The following is a 13,492-nucleotide window of genomic DNA, read 5'->3' as shown; positions in this document are numbered from 1 at the left end:
TACTGGCTAATTTGGGTTAATGCATCAGAAACTCCTCATTCGTCAACCATGCACTATTCAGTTTACATTGTATTTTAAGTTGAAGCTCTAGATGGACTTATGGGAAGGTGAGTTAATATCTAGATAGATATTTGTGCTGAACCTAGTTTTAATATTTATAATATACACTATATGATCAAAAGTATGTGGACACCTGACATCCAACATTTCATCCAATATTATGGGCATTAATATGGAGTTGGCCCACCCTTTGCTGCTATAACAACCTCCACTTCTGGAAAGGCTTTATATAAGATGTTGGAGCATTGCCACAGGTATTTGCTTCCATTCAGCCAGAAGAGCATTAGTTAGGTCAGGCACTGACAGGGCGATTAGGCCTGGCTTGCAGTTGGCTTTCCAATTAATCCCGAAGGTGTTGGATGGGGTTAAGGTCAGGACTCTGTGCAGGTCAGTCAAGTTCTTCCACTCCGCTCTCGACAAAACCATTTCCATATGAACCTCGCTGTGTGCCCGGGGGCATTGTCATGCTGAAACAGGAAAGGGGCTTCCCCAAATTGTTGGGGAAGCACAGAATAATCTAGAATGTGATTGTATGCTGTAGCATTATTATGTGCCTTCACTAAGGGGCCTAGCCCAAACTGTGAAAACAGCCCCAGCCCAGGGGGTGTCCAGATATATTTGGTCATATAGTGTGTAGATTTAAATGAGGATTACCAGTTTGGTTTTTGTAAAAGATGCCCATGCTTATTCAACAGCATCTAATATGGATACTTAAACTTGTGTGGCCCTTGGGTTTATTTCCAACAGACCTATTGTCACATTGTCATTTTTGGCAGTAAGAATGCAATGTTAGTTCTAGTTCTACAGCCTGGATTGTTGGTTTAAGACCTTGCACTTTTCACCATAACCTAGTTGAACCTGTTCAGCTTGAAGTGTGGGGGACAAGACAACCAGCAACTAAAGCCTACCACCTTAATTTTATGGTTTTTTCACTATTTCACTCATCTTTGCAAAAGAATATTGCTATACTTCGCAAAAGTCTAGAACCAAATGTAAACATACGTGAGCAGGTGATGATTAAAAAAGAAAGGAAATACATCCTTTCATCATCCTAAATATGAGGGACAGTTCCCTAACAACTCCAAAATCCAGCCTGACCAGGTACCCTCAGCCTTGACTGGCTGTTGGTGATGTGGAAGATGGCAATCTGACCGTGTGATAACATCAGGATTAACAACAGCAAGAGCCAGTAAAGAGTAAAGTAAAAAGACTCATAAAGAGTAAAACTGGACAGAAGTAGATGACTATGCTGAAGTGAGTGAAGTAAAAGTAGAATGCTACAATCAAGAAACAAGCGTAACCAAAGAATAATTGTGTTATTTAAATTGATTCAAGTAGATAGTAATAACATGAACATTTCAGCTATTTTTGTTTTTCTCTATTCCTTCCTGCCATACTGAAGGCTCAGTGTCTTTGCTATCTAATGCTGTCCATGCCAGTAAAGAACATGGCATATATGGCTTTGGTTTAGACAGCGTTTTCAGGATCGTTTGGAAGTCTTTGGAGCTTGATTTAATCAATCATTCAACTATTAATTATATTTTCCCAGATTATCATTGTATGTATTGAGTTTGTTAAATTGTTATATGCTTGTTCCAAGAAATCAGTTGTAACTATGACCACTGGCAAACATAAACATACCGTTTAGAAGGATTTATATGTTGGTACACCTTAAAAGGCACAAAGGGGGGACTGGTGCAGCGGAAATTATAAAAATAATCAGAAATAATGTTGATTAATGTTTAAGCTGAAATATATGTGTATTATTTATGTTTTAATTGCACTGTTTAGTTATATGTATTCACTGTAGCATTGCAGTAGGTCTATAATTAATTTTATTAGTGTCTCAGTATGCTGTGACCCTGAGACTTATATGCTTCTTCATTTTATTGTTGAAATCTTTGTAAGTATAAAACATAGAAATTGTCAAAATGTAGACATGGGAACATCAGGCAGGCTGCATTCGTATATCTTCACAGCTCTTCTACCAAATTTTTATACTATTATCAGATAAAATATCTCAAATTGAGACATTAGTCATTTTAAGGGAAAAACTTTTTCATCTTCTTCTGAAAGTCCTGGTGAGCCTTCAAAATTCCCATAATTTGTTGACCACAGCATCTGAAAAAGAGTGATTAGTGTGTATATTAGTGCAAAGGAGAGATTAGTGTGTATATCAGTGAAAAGGGGAGATTAGTGTGTATATTAGTGAAAAGGTCAGGTTAGTGTGTGTATTAGTAACAGAACTGCAGTGTCCCCTTGCCGGTGAGCAGGTCAACACACAGACAGGCGGGTAAAGACGTGCGGCCCACCTGACTTCCTGTGAGGAGTCCTGTGGCATTCGTCTGACGGCGGACAGGAAGCTGTTCATGATGTCCTTTTTGCAGCAGAGCAGGCGAGCCGTCCCCATGCTCTCAACCAGAGCTTCCAGCTGGTGAGCGGCGCACTCCCTCACGGCGACATTACGGTGTCTGAGCAGAGCAAAGACACGCTATGACCACTTCCTGTGTATTTAAAGCTCATTATTAGACCTCTGAAATAATCATTTTGTCAGTCGATTGCCAGACACCCACTACTGTGGGTTATGACATGAACACATATGTTGCTAAGATACCCTTGTTATGAGCCAGTAAACGTGCAGTAGTCCACTGGCCCTCCATTAGCACGGCTGCTGGTTCAATAGCATTTGGCTAATGGGCCCTACAGTAGTCCATTGCTGACAGTTGAGTTGAGGCTGTGAGGATGAGCTGTTAAAGGAGTTTGGCTCACGATCCTACTGGTGTAGTGCGAAAAATGCTGGCAGTCTGACTGCTTGTTCCCACGGTGGAACGATAGGTGCTTGATTGGTTGCACTGGATATGAGTGTCTGTAATGTAAAGCTAAATGTAATGTAATTAGGCAGACCCCGTCCCCTGCCCTGCCCACCTTAGGCCCCCGTTGAGCAGAGCCTTCATGCTGCGGGACGGGGTGCAGCAGCGCAGCATGTGACCCAAGGCCACGCCCACATCCTGCCGGATGAAACTGTTGGACTCTCCGGCTTTTTGGAGCAGCACCTTGGTGGTCCAATCCAGCTCTGTATCCATGGTGCGCTGCAGGTGCAGGTACAGTTCTCCCAGTGTTGCCACGGCAGCACGAGACACCAGGGACCTCAGGTTCTCCACCTGGTGATGCAAAGCAAACGATTCCTGTCAGAAAAGGTCCCAGTAGAGACAGAATAATAAGCAATAGCTGCGCATGTTTTAGGAAGGCCTCTGCTTTGTGTGTACACATGTAACCCAAACCTTATTCACATGTTTTTTCACATGCTTTTAGGTGTAAGATCAGAAATACGTGATTACAATGTTCTTAACTGAACCAGTGCAGATGTAACAATCACTACTGGTAATTGAAATCAATGGAGTTCTAGAACACTGACTTAAAATTTTGAAAAAAACATTCCAAATAACCTACTCTTCAAAGGGTTAAGTATGTGAAGAACAGTACTGAGGAATGAATGCAGAAGTGGGAGATATTCAGGCTGAGAGTGTGTGGTGAGCCTGCCTCCAGGATGACAGCCATGCAGACGTCATGGAGACGGGCCACAAGGACATCCGAGTGCCACTGTGCCAGCCTCCGGATACGGGTCAGACCCTCTATCTTCTGCTCCCTGTGCGGCAGGACACGGGGATCAGCATCTCCCTCTGTTTATCAGTCACACTGGTCTCTCTCACCTATTCATCACTCACACTGGCCTTTCTCATGAAATATTCAGCTCAATCTAGTGCACAGAATCCCCCCAACCCGTCTCCACCTCTACCCAAGCGCTGATGGTGTACGATGCATAGCTTCAAACAGCCGGTCATGTTTGACCCTTTTCCATAAAGAATGTGTCACTCTTACAGCTCCAGTAGTGTCCCTGCTCACCAGCGGTCCGAGCCGAGAAGCTGGAAAGTGTGGTCGAGGGCCAGCTGAGGCTTGGAGAGGGGCCTGTGCTGCTCCTGGTCCCTGCAGCTGGGTCCCGGGGGGCCCTGGGACGGCTCGCCTGGAGGCACACCAGGAACACAAGATTCTGAACATTCCGAGTCTTTAAGAGTTCAAAATTGTGCTTCCATATGTCTTACAAGAAATCATGTGAAATGCTAATGTCATTAGGCCAGGTTAGCTCACAAAGAAATCAGCTGAAAAAACGTTTTAGAATGCGTTCAGAAGAAATGCTGTTCAGGGAAATGCTGTTCAGGGTTAACTACCAAATTTTAGGGACAGCTGCTGTGGATGCTGCATACCAAATCTTCAAAATGAAACAGGCATGCTCAAACAACTCATAACTTTGAATAATTTATGGAAATAGTAAATGCATTTGTAAGCTTTTTTGTGACTTGCGGTGTCATCTCTCCATAGTTTTGGTCTGAAGTGACAGGTAAACTCACCTGGGCTTTCTGTCTGGGGGATGCAGGTCCTCATGAGGGGGAGGAGCCTGCGTGGGCAGGGGGGGTCATCTTTCGGCTCACAGGTTGGGGGTGTTTTGTGAACAGAATTGTGGGCCGTGTGGCTCTTTGTGGATTTTTTGACCCTCTTTAGACGTAATTTTGTGCGTTTTTGTCCGTTTCTGCCGGTCTCCATGACGCCCTGGGTCTTCCTGCGGCTGCAGGGCTGGCTGTTTTGTTCATCGGGCAGCAGTTTGGGGTCCTGTGTGTTCTGGTGGGGGTACCAGGGGGTGCCACTCGTGTCCATGTGGGTGTGGAGCCTCTTCAGATAGGGCAGCCTGCTCCTCCGTTTGATGGATGAGTCCAGAGTGCGCTCAGGGTTGGATACAGTAGCGTGAGACTCAGGGGTGCGAGATTCAGAATTAGTCCTGGCATCTGTGGAGCGGAGGACCTGAAGTCTTTCAGGGCCCTCGTAGTAAATAATCTCACTCATCTCAGTCACCTTGCGGTTGGCTTCTTTGGCCTTGGCTCGGAGGAGCAGGTCCTTGCAGAAGTTCATGATATTGTCCCCCATGCTGTCTATCGACCAGGCCATGTACTCATTAGCCTTAATGGCCCGGCCCCTTTCGCTGCTGACCGTGTCGGCCTCCGGAGCCGCCATTGGCTGAGAGGAGAGCAGCGGGCGTGGCTGACACTGCTCCGCCTCTTTGACGCCGTTGTTGTGGATTTTCTTCACGGTTATTGGCTCCAGTGGGTGGGCACGGTCCACCCCCATGTGCTTTTTCAGGGGTGCGAGGTTTTGCTTTGTGTCCAGGCTAGCAGCATCGCCCGCGGACTGGACCGTTGTTCTCAGGAAGGGGGGGGCCTGGTGCTCTGTCAGAGCCCCCTTCAGCTTCTGCAGCCCAGCATGCGGGCTGTCCGGCCACAGAGCCGCCATCTTCCTCTCCTTCTCCAGCTGGCACACAGCTGCCATCTTCCTCTCCTTCTCCACCTGGCACACAGCCGCCATCTTCTTCTCCTTCTCCAGCTGGCACACAGCCGCCATCTTCCTCTCCTTCTCCACCTGGCACACAGCCGCCATCTTGCTGTCCTTCTCCACCTGGCACACAGCCGCCATCTTCCTCTCCTTCTCCAGCGGGCACACAGCCGCCATCTTGCTGTCCTTGCCCAGCAGCTGGATGCGGAAGGCCTCAGGCTGCTGCTGCAGGGTGCTGGGCTCCTGTTCCACACTCACACTGCAGTGCTGTCCAGAGCCCAGATCATCAAAACAGCATTTTAACTGCAGTATGAGCAATGACACATAATACATATTCATACTAAAGTGGCATCTTTTTAAAATAAACTAGAGAAAACGGACACATCAAACTTTGTAAAATTGACTGGAGGTCCAAATACAGCCACTCACGTGTGAAACTGTGTTTCTTCTGCTTCTAGTCAGTAGATGTTGGTTTTCGGTCCTCAGCTGCCTAAGGGCTACCTTCATCCTCATGTTCTCCTCTTGGAGTTTATCTAACTGTCGTTTCAGTCCCTGATATTCCATGAGTATCCAGTAATCCTTCCCAGAAATATGTATTGTATGCATTAATAGTTCAGTAGTGTTTCTTAAAATGTATAACATTAAACATTCATTTAGAATTTCTGACCATTATTCACACTGTTCCATCAAAGTGATGCAACAGTGCACACAACCATTCCAATAGCAAAGCATTATGCTGTAAGAAAAAGATTTTGGAATTTTTGTTTTTGTTGATACTGCATCCATAGCAGCAGATTAATAAATGAGATATAGATTTCCTGAAGACAGTTTTTTGCCAAGGGTCCAAGTTTTTATCATATTTAAAATGATATATTACCAGTATTACCAGATAGTATGCTTTCATACTCTGGTTGTATAACTTAAAGCAGTAGTAGAACTCAAAAGCATATTATACACAAAAACATGTTGTTTTTTAAACACACTGCTAAGTGTAGTGTTGGACAAAATAAAGGACAAACAATATGGTTCGTAGTTGTCACATGTGCTTTTTGTGTTACGGATAGCAGAATGTTTGTTGAAACATTTGTTTAAAAAGATACACATTTCCAGAAGAAACACTGCTTGTCAAAGCCTAAAGTGGTACAAATTGTATATTACTACTTATCATTAGCTTAAGTTAAGTAATTCAATAGCAGTGAAAGTGGCACTGCCACAGCACAGTGTGGGAAGGGTTAGTTCTGCAGAGCGGACAAAATCACATTGGTATGTGCTAGGCAATCATCCTAACACATTGGTTTCCATATCGCCATCTCACTGTAACGCAACAATGGCCCAAACTCATTCAATATGTTCGCATCCTTAATTTATTGCGAACAGCAGAGGTTTCTTATTAGGCCATTTCTTATACAGACAAAATTAATATAATATTAGTATCTTAGAAAACAACAAATCTGTATCCTTACACTGTCGTACGCAAGCTACACTTTCACTTAGACGAGTAACTTATGCAACGGCCACATAAGTCTTCCCTTCTGTGAAATATTCGGCTGGGAATATTTAAGTGAATCCCGAAATATAAATTTAAAATATAAACCAGTTTCAAGTCGTGCTGTTATCCAGATATTACGGTACAACCCTTCTGACTTGTTACCGTAATAAAGGTAAACCTGACATTACGAGAACGAACCTTCGCAACGGCTACGAATTCTTGTCATCCAAGAGGACAGTATGAGGTATTTACTAATTTAAAATTAATAATTTGTTTATATTTTAACACATAGGGTTTGCATTTAATTGCATCAAGGTCACATTTTACAGTTCATGTGCTTGATATTTAGCTAACGGTTACTGCTATACTGGTGATCTGATCCTTAACATATAACATTTGATTGCTAGCCACCTAGCACGCTAACCTGGTTTTCCGGTTTTTGGTAAATGAGGTCTAGTAGTGCCCCAGGCTATTCGTTTGCTAAATGTGATTCAGTCGTAATTTTAGTCTTTTATATTCTGGCTACTGGAAAAGCAATGTCACCTTTTAGCGGTGTATTGATTTGTTTTCATCTGAAATTTTTAAATCTTTACTTTTTTGTTATTTTAAAGATTTTGGAAGAAACAGGTAACTTCAGCTTCGATTTTTCCCTCCGAGGCTGAATTTATTCTCCAAATGTAAAAATCAGGTACGACTACAGCATCCCAATTTCACTGCTGTACATTTGTGGTTCATCAGTTCTAACGTTAGGGTTTCAGTCTTTGGGAATTAAAAGGATCTCGTTACTTCCTATATTAGAGGTGGCACGACTGTTGTGATAGTGGGTATGATTCCATTAGCGGTGTGGCATTGAAAACACGAAACTACAAGTATACAAATACTTTTCTTACGAAGGTTTTTCTTACAGTATTTTACAGATGTGTTTTATTTTAAGTGGAGTTGCGGTAATATATGGATCACATTAAGTGATTAACGGGGTAGCTAACATTACCGAAGTGGCCAGCTCGTTGAAGGGCAGAATCCGCCATTGATATGGGAGGAGTTGGACTCGCTGCAACGGTCGCTACATTATTTGCGTCTTCAAGATGGAAAATACCTAAATATAATTTTTTTTTTTTTTTTTTTTGTATCCTACATATTAAAATAAGCCGTAACAACGTAATCATTACTTATACATGCAGTGCAAGTAACTAAACAAAACGAATTATACATAGACTTTCACTTAACACAAACATATACACACTGACGCACACATAACTTAACATTCATAAACACAGATAGCACGGCTGAATGGTCTGTTGCAGGCAAGTAATTCAGGTTCTTAAAGTTCCAGGAAATCCAGATTCATATTGTTGTCATATTCCCCCAGAAGTAACAATTGATTAACTTTTAAATATTTCTTTCAAGTTTTAACACAGTTATAACTATTAAATTGTTATAAACAGTTAGATTATTGTGACCTGTTCAGCAGACAAGAACAGGGTGAGCATGTATCCTGGGATTATTAACGTACATATCCGTTTGACACTTGTATGTAATATGTAAGCAAAATATCATAAAATGACACATGCCAATTTCCATCTCCTCTAGTATTGAAGTCTGGGACCCAGTTTAGTTTTCAAAGCATTAAGCTACCAAACACAACTCACTACACCTGGTCCTCCGTTATCTCATGTCTAAAGATCACTGGTCTTGTAACCATGGTGATAATTTAACTGTGTGTGTGGAGTTGCAGTGCTCTCTCATTCACACACAGTCTGTAGTTTAACTGTGTGTGTGGAGTTGCAGTTCTCTCTCATTCACACACAGTCTGTAGTTTAACTGTGTGTGTGGAGTTGCAGTGCTTTCTCATTCACACACAGTCTGTAGTTTAACTGTGTGTGTGGAGTTGCAGTGCTCTCTCATTCACACACAGTCTGTAGTTTAACTGTGTGTGTGGAGTTGCAGTGCTCTCTCATTCATTACATTACAGGCATTTAGCAGACGCTCTTATCCAGAACTAAACAACTTTTTACATAGCACTTTACATTGTATCCATTTATACAGCTGGATATATATATACTGAAGCAATGCAGGTTAAGTACCTTGCTCAAGGGTACAACGGCAGTGTCCTTACCCGGGAATCGAACCTTTCGACCTTTCGGTTACAAGCGCAGTTCCTTACCCACTGTGCCACCATCCGCCGTGGCACAAAGTCCGTAGTTTAACTGTGTGTGTGGAGTTGCAATGCTCTCTCATTCACACACAGTCTGTAGTTTAACTGTGTGTGTGGAGTTGCAGTGCCCTCTCTGTTGGGCAGGGATGTTAATGGGGCTCACAGGTGCTTGTTGGCACAGCCCTGTTATCAAGGACAGGACTGTTTACACCAGAAGCCTGTGAAGCAGATGCCATGTCAGTCCTCATCCTCTGCCAGACCTGCTTTATTTATCATGTTGTATTTCTACAATCCCTTAATTCCTCTTCATGCGCGTTCACGCCTCCTTGTCCATGATTTTCTATTCGGCCATTTTGTGCTCTTCTTGTGACTCCTCTTCCTTTTGGTGACGTTTCAACATTGCAGACACTGATTTGGGGTATTTGGTGTAAGTTTGAAGTTAACATCTCAAGGGTACACAGAATTATATGGGACATCTATGGTTTGATTGGGCGACAGTGTAGTATAATGGGAACGGAACTGGTCTTGTAACCCAAAGATCACAGGTTCCAAATGCAATGTAAATACTATGTAATAAAGTTGTGTAAAAAAGCTCTGGATGAGAGCGTCTGCCTGTGAGGTAATGTAATGACCTCATGAATAACTCCTGTTTGCTTTCTCTGGAAGGTTCTGCAGGGACTGATGGAAGACCGTAACGGAACCCTGGGAATGGGAGAAAGTGACACCCCACTCCCACAGCTGTGAGATGCGCTCACTCTCCTCAGATGCTCCTACTCAGATCACTGTTTGTGCAGCCAAACACCGTCCTTTAAAAAGCACTTTGTGAAGGCAAGGCAGCTGTTATGCTTGGTTGAATACAGCAGAGGAAAAAGAAAGAACTCAAAGGTCCATTTCTTCACAAATGCCTCGATGGAAAGGTGTTCTGAGATGTCGTGCGCACTTGCCCCGTCCCGTAGTCCAGGGGGTGGGGCTGTGCTTCCTGACATTTGCCATCATCCTGCCCTCCTTCTGCCACCGCCTGCTCTACTCCTACTACTTCCTGCGGTCCCTGTACCTGGACTCCATGAGCGACCAGGCGCTGGCCGAGAGCTACAGGAGGGGTCAGGAGGCCCTGCGCTTCTGGAACGGCCCCAATTCAGCCCCGCCCCCTGGTGTTACGCACCTGGCAGCCCACAAGAGTCGACCGCGCCTGCTGGTGACCGTGGTAACTGCACGCAGAACAGAGGGTAGAGAGTATCACTACCTGCTGCAGGTGATGCAGCAGCTGGCCTCCCTTCTCGCAGCTTGTCAGGGACCGGGCTGCCCGGAAGTGCTGGTGTGCGACGTGGAAAGTGGCCCCCAGGGAAACGAAGATGTGTCCCTGCTGGAGAAAAGGTTCCGGGTGGTGCGGAGTGCGGAGGAGGAACCTGTGAAGGGCGGGGCCTATGTGAACACATTCGAGAAGGAGAAGAGAGACTACGTGTACTGCCTGCGCAGGGGCTGGGAGCTGCTGGAGCCCAGAAACGTGGTGGTGCTGGAGGACGACGCCTTGCCCCGGCCCGACTTCTTTCCTGTGATCGACGAGCTGCTGTCGCGCGCCTTCTCCTCGCGGTCGCTGTACGTCAAGCTGTACCACCCCGAGCGGCTGCAGCGTTACTGGAACCCGGAGCCGTACCGCATCCTGGAGTGGGTGGGGCTGGGGCTGGTGGGGGGCGGAGCTCTGCTGCTGCTGTGCTGCTGCTGCTCCGCCCTGCCCTGCTCCGCGCTCCACCTGCTCTTCTTCGCCCTCTACGTCATGGCCGCCACCGAGCTGCTGGGGAGGCACTACCTCCTGGAGGTCCGCCGGCTCTCCCCCCAGCTCTACGCCGTTTCCCCAGCGACCGAGTGCTGCACCCCCGCCATGCTGTTTCCCGGCAACGCCTCCCTGCGCGTGGCGGGGTACCTGGATCAGGAGTTCTGTATGAAGGGCAGGGCCAAGGACACGGTTCTGTACCAGATCGTGCGCTCCACCCGTGGGGAGAGAGCCCACAGCCTGGAGCCCAACCTCATCACCCACATCGGGGCCTTTTCCTCTGTCAGAGCCAACCCCACCCACCCCCGCCTGCTCTGATTGGCTACAGAACTAACCCCACCCACCCTGCCTGCTCTGATTGGCTACAGAACTAACCCTACCCAGCCTGCCTGCTCTGATCGGCTGCAGAGTCAACCCCACCCACGCCTTCCTGCTCTGATTGGCTGCACAGTCAACCCCACCCACTCATGCCTGCTCTGATTCACTACAGTGCCAACCTCACCTACAGCCACCTGCCTTGATTGGCTACAGAACCTACCCCTCCCCCCATCTGCTCTGCTTGGGTACAGAACCAATCCCACACACCTCCATATGCTCTGATTGACTACAGAGTCAAATCCACCCACCTTTGCTTGCAGTGACTGGTTGAGTCCAGGGATCCAGCAATCAGTTTAAATACTTTAACCCTTTAGACACAAGTACAATCCCTCCCAGGTGTGCCAGGATCACGGCTGAGCCACAGGGTTATAGCGGGTTTGTGCTTTGAGTTCATGGGGTAATTATGATTACAGGGAACACTAAATAAAGGGATTCTAATTGCTGCTAGGAGCTGTGTGTGTATCGCTGTGCAGTGCGCAATGGTAAAAGTGCCTTTTTATAGAAAGTATCAGCGGATCATTTAATAGTTTCAGTTGCTGGATGATTTAAATCAGATTTAAATGTGCGTTCTTTATCTTTAGCAGGAAGCCGCTAGCAGTGCCACTTGGCCTAATAACCTTATTTGAGTGTCTGTCACAGGAAAGAGGACAGTGGTGCCTTTTCACTGAGAGTTAAACGCACCTTATGCAGATTTAATATTCACTGAGAGTTAAACGCACCTTATGCAGATTTAACATTGTGTTCTGGTTTGTGCTGAGCAAAGGTTTATGTTTTGTTCATTTTCAAAAGTGTGTGTTTGCTTTTCAAAATGATGTTTTCTGTCAAGTCACAAGTTGTGTTTATGTATTCCTATATTTTGGGAGTTTCATAATAGTGTGAGGACTAGCTGCTCTGAGATACAGATATAGCATATAACTGCACATATGAATTTGTATGTGTGAAAAAATCATTGGAACATTTAGACATTTGGAGGAATTTGATTACCATCAGTGGCATCATCAGGGGCGACATAGCTCAGGAGGTAAGACCGATTGTCTGGCAGTCGGAGGGTTGCCGGTTCAAACCCCGCCCTGGGCATGTCGAAGTGTCCTTGAGCAAGACACCTAACCCCTAACTGCTCTGGCGAATGAGAGGCATCAATTGTAAAGCACTTTGGATAAAATGCAGTCCATCAGCCCATTTGCCTTTTGTTCTTTACATTTTCATATACAATCTTTAAACAAAAAAGAATCTCAAAGTTGAATTTTAAAATCATTAATGTCTGTGGATTGTGTATTGTGGTTGTTGCTGAAATAACAAATCAATATATTGATTGAACACACTGTCTACCTCTGATGTTTTTGTCACCTAGAGGGACAGTAAAATAAAAGATGGAAAAAGTAACATTTTTGCACTTACAGTATTTTTCTTTTTCATGGGTTGAATGACGAAGTTTGCGTCTAAGTCAATTCACTTTAATCAATAAGAAGTTTTATTCGTTCTTATTTACATTTTGCTGTAATCAAAGCAAATGATAATAAACCAAACGTTTTGTGCGTTTAATGTGAAGAGAACGCGTGTAAATAAATGTAACGTTTCAACATTCATTGATGAAGAGACAGAAACAAGCGCATGCGTAGGATGACCAGGTCCATTTTAGATTAGAGATTACATTCGTTCTATAAACAAAAAACTTCTAATTTTGGACACACTGTCCACGTTAAAACACGCATGATCAACTGGCTAAATGTGGATTTGCAATAAAACAAGAATACGTTATTTTATCGATGCTGTAGCCTACCTCTATTTCAGTAATAACAAATTCAGTACTAGAACTAGGCTCATATTTATATCACTGATAATATGTAATGCCCACCTCAATCTCTAGTTCTCCGTTTCGGCGTGCATCCTGTATCTCCAGCGGAACGTGGCCTAGACTGCGCGCCAGCAGAAAACCATAAAACTTTCAGGCAGGCGTTCCTTCCCTGTTTCCGCCAGGTTCTGTCACATGATGGGTCAGAAATCATGGCTTCGGCAAAGAGAACGGTAAACCAGATATATTTTCAGAATGGTCAAAAATAGCCTCAAATAATCATGAAAAAAAATGTTTACGGATTAGTTCTCAAACATTTTGGCTAGGTTGGAGCAATACGTGGATTCGTGAGGGAAACAATAAACAAGAGGACGCTAAATCTCGCAGAAAAGTTTAGACTTTTGCCGACTGCAAGCTCTGCAACTGAGCACGGGATTTCCTGCGCACAGGTCTGTGGTGTTAACTGAG

At 44.7% G+C, this 13,492-nt stretch overlaps 2 protein-coding genes across 11 annotated transcripts; one reads left to right on the top strand and one right to left on the bottom strand.

Moving 5' to 3' along the window:
* Window positions 1-1,094: 1,094 nt before the first annotated feature.
* LOC135242731 (uncharacterized) lies at window positions 1,095-13,219 on the bottom strand. 9 transcript variants are annotated; one of them, XM_064314016.1, is made up of 9 exons: window positions 7,920-8,053; window positions 5,869-6,018; window positions 5,563-5,742; window positions 4,467-5,418; window positions 3,964-4,081; window positions 3,544-3,706; window positions 2,986-3,221; window positions 2,373-2,531; window positions 1,095-2,181 (listed from the first exon to the last, which is right to left on the bottom strand). In XM_064314016.1, exons 2-9 carry the CDS (start codon window positions 6,001-6,003, stop codon window positions 2,103-2,105), a joined length of 2,022 nt encoding a protein of 673 aa, XP_064170086.1. In that variant the 5' UTR covers window positions 6,004-6,018; window positions 7,920-8,053; the 3' UTR covers window positions 1,095-2,102. The 9 variants fall into 9 exon arrangements, with proteins under 9 accessions (XP_064170086.1, XP_064170058.1, XP_064170078.1 ...); XM_064313988.1 differs by having other exon boundaries at window positions 1,097-2,181; window positions 5,455-5,742; XM_064314008.1 differs by having other exon boundaries at window positions 1,097-2,181; window positions 4,467-5,490.
* pgap4 (post-GPI attachment to proteins GalNAc transferase 4) lies at window positions 6,824-12,615 on the top strand. 2 transcript variants are annotated; one of them, XM_064314052.1, is made up of 3 exons: window positions 6,824-7,172; window positions 7,540-7,616; window positions 9,750-12,615. In XM_064314052.1, exon 3 carries the CDS (start codon window positions 9,985-9,987, stop codon window positions 11,170-11,172), a length of 1,188 nt encoding a protein of 395 aa, XP_064170122.1. In that variant the 5' UTR covers window positions 6,824-7,172; window positions 7,540-7,616; window positions 9,750-9,984; the 3' UTR covers window positions 11,173-12,615. The 2 variants fall into 2 exon arrangements, with proteins under 2 accessions (XP_064170122.1, XP_064170114.1); XM_064314044.1 differs by lacking the exon at window positions 7,540-7,616.
* Window positions 13,220-13,492: the final 273 nt, after the last annotated feature.

This window comes from Anguilla rostrata, chromosome 2 (assembly GCF_018555375.3).
Source record: "Anguilla rostrata isolate EN2019 chromosome 2, ASM1855537v3, whole genome shotgun sequence".
Lineage (NCBI taxonomy): Eukaryota > Metazoa > Chordata > Actinopteri > Anguilliformes > Anguillidae > Anguilla > Anguilla rostrata.
This window is presented reverse-complemented; position numbering and strand designations above follow the sequence as displayed.